At 58.9% G+C, this 6,041-nt stretch overlaps 1 protein-coding gene across 1 annotated transcript in view; it reads right to left on the reverse strand.

The window, feature by feature from the left end:
- USP19 (ubiquitin specific peptidase 19) overlaps positions 1-5,061 on the reverse strand; it is a 22,897-nt gene extending 17,836 nt beyond the window's left edge. Inside the window, exons 1-6 of the mRNA XM_009326344.1 lie at positions 4,931-5,061; positions 4,515-4,759; positions 2,618-2,674; positions 1,356-1,484; positions 663-796; positions 5-331 (exon numbers count right to left, since the gene is read on the reverse strand). Of these exons, the coding sequence (XP_009324619.1) occupies positions 5-331; positions 663-796; positions 1,356-1,484; positions 2,618-2,674; positions 4,515-4,623 (756 nt within the window). The 5' untranslated portion in view covers positions 4,624-4,759; positions 4,931-5,061. The remainder of the gene's footprint in view (positions 1-4; positions 332-662; positions 797-1,355; positions 1,485-2,617; positions 2,675-4,514; positions 4,760-4,930) is intronic.
- Between the last annotated feature and the right edge of the window lie 980 nt (positions 5,062-6,041).

A 6,041-nucleotide genomic window follows, 5' to 3' on the forward strand; every position in this document is an offset into this window, starting at 1 on the left:
CTGCCCTCCCGCTATGCCCTTTGCTGGGCTCCACGCTCCCAGTGACTCTGGCATTTGCCTCCTCTTCAGTGGGAGCCACTTTGAGGTATACTGCCCGCTTGGCGCTGGGGCCGCTCTGTGTCCCTGGGCTGGCTGGGCTTTTCCCTCCCAGGGCCTCACTTCTTCCCGGAGCACGCTTGGGGTTGGAGGCCTCCCGCCGGGACCTCGGCGGCTCTGCACCTTCAGCCCTTGGCTCTTCAGGGGCCAGCTCTGCAGAAGCAGCCTTCTCCTTCCCGTTCTCCCAGCACATGGCCCCTTTGGCCAGCTCTTTGGATCCATCTTTCCTTCTCTTCTGTGAAAGGCAGTGCAGCACAGTGGGAAGGTATCCAGGCAGCAGCACCTCTCACATTCTTTACCAGCCCCTCATCCTCACTCCCCCTTCCCAGAAAGCACTAGAACTCTGCTCCAGAACCTGGAGACTATGTGGCAGGCAGGAACAGGGGTATGATGACACCCCCCTCCCCGGGACAGAGGCAGCTGGCTCACTGCCCTCAGGCAGCACGTGGGTGCAGGATGTGCCTCACATTGCTCCCTGAGCAGCTCAAGAGCAGGGAGCAAAACCCTCACCCCAGCTCCCCCGGGCTCCGTAAGCTCCCTCAAAAGGCAGATCCTCCCCTCCTCACCAGAAGCGAAGACCAGGTATGCAGTGGGATCTTCTTCTGAAGCACAAGCTGTAGAAAGTTGCCCTTCTTGCACTGGACCTTGCTGCAGGAGCTCTCAATCTCCTCATAGAACTGACAGCTCCACTGGCGCCCGTCTGCAAGCAGAGAGGGACTGGCACCTGAGGCAGTGCTCCAGGCAGCTGTCACCTAACCCACAGCCCCCTTTCACCTGTCCCAAGGATCAAAGGAGCACTCATCCAGAGTCAAGGAGGATGCAGGCAGGCTGCCACCACACCCAGGAGCCTTCAGGGTAATGCCAGCTTCCCTGGATTTGCTTTGTACATCTGGCTGGCCTCCTTCCCAGAGGGAAGGCCCTGGGCCTCTCTGCCCTCAGGGGCACAGTCACTTTTCCAAGGGATACCCAGGGCCGACTCAGTCATCCCAGTGAGCAGGGGACAGAGACGCACCAGCGCAGCAGTGGGCGCTTGTTCACTTGGCGCAGAGGCCAGCTCCTGTCCTCCCCAGCTCTACACCCTTCTTTTACACTGCTCTTGTATCGGCCCTGCCTGCTGCCTGAAGCTGTGCTGGCTGACAGCAGGGCATTGCCTCTGAAGGAAAGGTTTTATGCCTGCCTGGATCAGCCCCACGTCTAGCCCAGAGCTGCGCCAAGCCCCACTGGAGAAACGCCTGCAGCAGTCGCTCTGTTTCCCATACCTGGTAGTTTGACCACACAGTCCGTGTCGGTGAAAGCAGCATCCACATCCTCCACCTTCAGAGCTCCACTGCCTAAGTTCAGCTTGACAATGATCTCGTCAGCGTTCTGCTTCCAGTCGAGCAGCAGCTCTAGGAAGAGGGAGGGAAGTGTCACCCACCCGCTGGGGCATGAGCCTGCAATGCCCAGTCCTTGGCTGGGGAACGCGAGCCTGAATGCACGCTTGGTTCAAGGAGGTCAATGCAGGGGACACAGATCATGCCAATTAAATGGAACGCTCGCAACCTGCTCTCATCAGACAGACCACCACCAAGAGCATGTGTTGCAGCAGGGCAGGTGAATCCCAGTGGGAACCAGAGAGATGAGAAAGGCAGCACTGCTCTCGGCCCCATCATGTGCAGCAGCAGCAGCTGGGAAGAAGGGGTGGCTCCTGCCAACTACAAAGCAATTGCTGCTTTCCCAGGGAACAAGGAAGCCACAGAATTACTCTGGGGGATTCAAGTGGACTCTGATCACAATCAGAAATTGCCGCTTCCCCTTTGCCTATGCAAACCAAGCAGCCCAGCTGCAATCACCAAAGCACTGTATTCCTGCCAGGTGAGCACTGCTAACATGGCTGAAACACATGGGTAAGCCCACCAGCCAGGCAACAACACTGCACCCAGGGAGAAAACGGTGCAGCAGGTCACTCCGCTGCAGGCAGAACCTCCATCAGGTGCCTGCCAGGCTCCAGGTCTGACCCTGTGGTGTCCTGAGCTCTTCAAGGCAAAGAGGCGATTCCAATCACCTTAAATTAAATCAGGTTTGTTCTACCCTCTGTGGCACGAGGATGTCCTACTCTGTCGTCAAAGCAGGCCTGGACCAAGGCAGAAACCAGCCAACAGCACCCGCTGGGTGACACGGCTTGGGATCTTCCCAGCCAGCATGGCTCCCTGCTCAGAAACAAGCAGGACAGATGCCGGTGGCAAGGCGTCCCAGGGCTGTGCTCAGTGGCACCGTGACACCTGAGTCGGAAGCAGCCTGCCACGTGCCCAGGGCCTCTTCCCTGCAGACAGCCCTTCCCAGCCACATGCACCCTTCTCTGCCCCTGGGAAGGCTGCATCCTGTTAAGACAAATGCTTGTCTTAATAAGACAAGCAAGGAGCGCTCAGGTTAGTTCTGCTCCATGCCGGAGCATGGGACAATGACAACGTGAGAGTTTCAGACCCCTCGGCAAGGGCACTCCGTGGCCATGCGCTGACAGCCAGCACACACCTCAACTTACCCTCTTCTGAGTCCTTCTCCTGGGCGGTCTCAGCCTGCTCAAGCTCAGGGCGAGACACTGGTGGGTAAAGAAGCAGAGTGCGGGCAAGTCTGTCATTCTGTCACCTCAGAGCATGGGCCGGCACGCTGATGCCCAAAATTTCACACATCACCTCCTTCTCCCCTGAACCTCTCTCCAGGGTTTTCATCCTGCATATGCTGCTCATTTCCCTCCTCTGCTTCCTCACACCTCTCCCTTCCCTGGAGCCCTGCCTCCAGCACCACAGCAAGCCAGCCCCCAGGACAGCTGCTCTGGGCCACGCCACCATATCCCAGTCTAACCAGCACCACAGTGGGAGCAACACAATATTACTGCACCACGCACACAGCACTGCTTTGAGACATGTCTCAGCCCGGTTACCACAAGCTCCACACTGTGTGCCCCTGCTCTGCACCAGGCCCTCAGTCTCCAGCTGTACAGAGAAGTCCTGCCTTGATCTGACAGGGAGAACCTGACATTTGGGTGTGCTCAAACCAATTCTGCTTTAACAAGAACACCACGCGACCCAGCTGCACTTTAACATTCCCATTCCTGCGCAAGCTGCCAATGTCTGTGGCCAAAACCTCCCTCCAGATCAGGCTGGAGAACCAAAACAACCTGACACCTAATCCGCGCTCCCCGCAGGACTACCTCCAACAGCCAGAAGAGTCTCAGGGCCTGCTCCACCCCCACAGGGCAGTGAGCTCTGCCAGGCAAGGGACTCAAAGCGACAGCACCTTGTCCTGGAGCAGGAACCAGTGGCAATGGGAGCTGTGGTCTCCACCCCAGAGTGCTCAGAGGGCTGTCACTGCCTCCCTTGGCCAGCTACAAACCAGTAGGAAAGTTCTGCTGACCACCGCAGTTACTGGTGCAAAGGTGCCGGTGGGGCTGGCAGCGTGAGAAATGCTGCAGCGGCACTGCCTGGAGGATCTACAGCCTGCTCCAGCCCTCGCCACCCCTGCACAGAGGGGACAGAGGCAGCACAGCTGCACCGCAGCCCCCGGGAAGGCAGGAGCCTCCTGCGTCAGAAGGTGCAGAGGGTCAGGCCTTACCGGAGAGATACAGCACACCTCCCACACGAGAGAAGGCACAACGTTGCACTCTCTGCACCGTGGGGTTTTGCATCGGGGACTGCAGCCAGCCATTCCAGCACAGACCTCAGCAAGCGCTCGTTTACCTTGCCCTATAAAACACCTTGTGATTTTGAGGTTACAACAGTCATAACGGAGCAGGCACAGAAATCAAGCAATTTTCCAGGGCTGCAGGAACTCTTGCCTGCATCCTGCCCGCAGGCATTCCCCGCCCCACAGCGGAGCCTGCACCTGAAGCATCGTTTTTGTCATCGGATACACGGCAGCTACAGAGGGAATTACTCCACAGCAACCGTTCCACTTGAGCCACACCTTGCCCTGACACAGAAGCTAAAGCACCAGCCCCACCCATGGGCCCCGCTCGGCAGGTGCTGTCAGCACCCAGTTGTATCTGGCCCCTGAGAACCGATGGGGAATTAGCACTGCCTCCAGCTGCAAGACCACCCGCAGGCTTCAGTCCTGCTGCCTCTGGATCAGGGCAGCTCAGCCCCAGCCAAAAGCAGAGTCTAGAAACAACCACTGAGGCCAACTCCAGCCTTAAGCTAACAAAGCCACAGGTCCGACCTTCCTCACGTAACTGGGGCTGAGTAGCGCCTGAAGGAAGGAGGTTACAGGTCCAGGGAGGACACTGTGCCAAAGAGGATCCCACATCACATTGGTTACCATCAGCTGCAGGAAGCGATTAGTTAAATCTGCTTATCCCTGCAGCAGATGGCTGCGAGGCTCCCACCCTGCGGGGCTGAGAAACCACTGGCCTGCTCGCTGCAGCGCTGCCGAGGTGCTCTCACCTTCCTTGCTCTCCTGGTTGGCTCGATCCTTCTGCTTCTTCTTGTTGGTGGCATCGTCCAAGCCCCGAGACACTCTCCTCTGGCCAGGGGCATTGGTGCTGCTGGACATTTTCAGCCGTTTGGAGGACACAAACGGCCCGCCGGGGTCGGTAATGGAGTCTGGGTCAGGGGTGCGACGTTTTCTTCCTGGCCCAGCTATCTTGGCGACTCTCTGTGGTCAAACTCTCTGGCAAGGAACTAGTGGCCTAAAGAGAGGAGAGAGCGAGCGTGGCAGGAGGAGCGGGTGGAGAAGGCCCAACAGCATCAGGATCCATTCTCTGCCCCAGCGCCAGGCCCTCCCAGGGCCAGTGCCCTCACACGACCTTCACTGCGGCGTTTATGGGAAGCCCCACACAGTGCTCAGTGAGGAAACCTACCTCATCACAGCTGTTACAACGCTTACTGCCAAAAGCATGGGCTTGTCAGAGCTCCCAAGATACAACCAGGGGTCTTCTCTATGTGGCACACATTAAAAACCTGGAAAGCAATTGTCATGCTCATGGCTCCCACTACAGCAATACCGGCCAAGAGGAGCCACCAGCACTAACACCACCAAGAGGCAGAGCCGAGGGCAAGGACGCAGGGAGGCCCCCATCCACAAAATCAAGCCTCCAGGGTCAACTGGGGCAGCTTGCCCCATGGCTCGGGGCGGCAGCTATTTCAGTCAACCAGTGCCCCATGTAAGAGGGCGGGAACGGGAGCAAGTAACGCCCTAAGAAGGAAGAAAGGGGAGAAGCAGGAGCAGGCCCAGGACAGTTTCCCGTGACAGATGAGAGCCGAGCTCCCTGGCAAGAGGAGAGTTCCTCCCCCTCCGCCCACCAGCTGGGAGCTTAACCAGCATGACTGCACCTTGCATATTCATCTCCCCACCAGTTTACAGACAGCGCCAGCAGGGCCTGGCCTGGAAACAGGACACCTCTGCTCCTCGTGCTCCAGGGAGAGGGCAGGGAGGGCAGGGCGGGCAGGGCGCACACCCCTGCCCCCTTTGACATGCCCTCCCAGGCAGAGCCAGCTCCCCTACGGGGTTTGGGAGCTGCTGGCCCAAGGGCTGGTCTCAGTTTCACTCTCCAGTTTCGCCCTCGTGTGTTCATGGCTTTGATAGAGGAGAGCTGGAACAACCCGCTAAAAACAGTCCCGCTCGAGGTGCCTCCATGGAGGCAGTGAAAGCAGAGAGCTGGGAAAGCTTCCTCCCTTGCTGCCCCGGCTGCACGCCCTGACCCCAGTAGCGCTCACCTGCCCGCAGGGCTTTGCTGCGGGGGAGCGGGCCCAGCTGCACAGACCCTGCCCACCCCCAGGTGCCGGCAGCCTGCAGCAGCTCCCGGTGCACAGATACACACCTCCTCCCTCATCCTGTGGCCCCGCTCCCATCTGAGGACACAGAGCCCGACAGCATCTTAGTCTAACACAGCTCCACCAAGCCTGCTGCCCTCAGCAGGAGGTGAGCCGCACCCTCGGGAACAGCCCGTCCTGCCCCCACCCGTGGACCGA

Source organism: Pygoscelis adeliae, unplaced genomic scaffold (genome assembly GCF_000699105.1).
Source record: "Pygoscelis adeliae isolate BGI_AS28 unplaced genomic scaffold, ASM69910v1 Scaffold606, whole genome shotgun sequence".
NCBI classification, from domain to species: Eukaryota; Metazoa; Chordata; class Aves; order Sphenisciformes; family Spheniscidae; genus Pygoscelis; species Pygoscelis adeliae.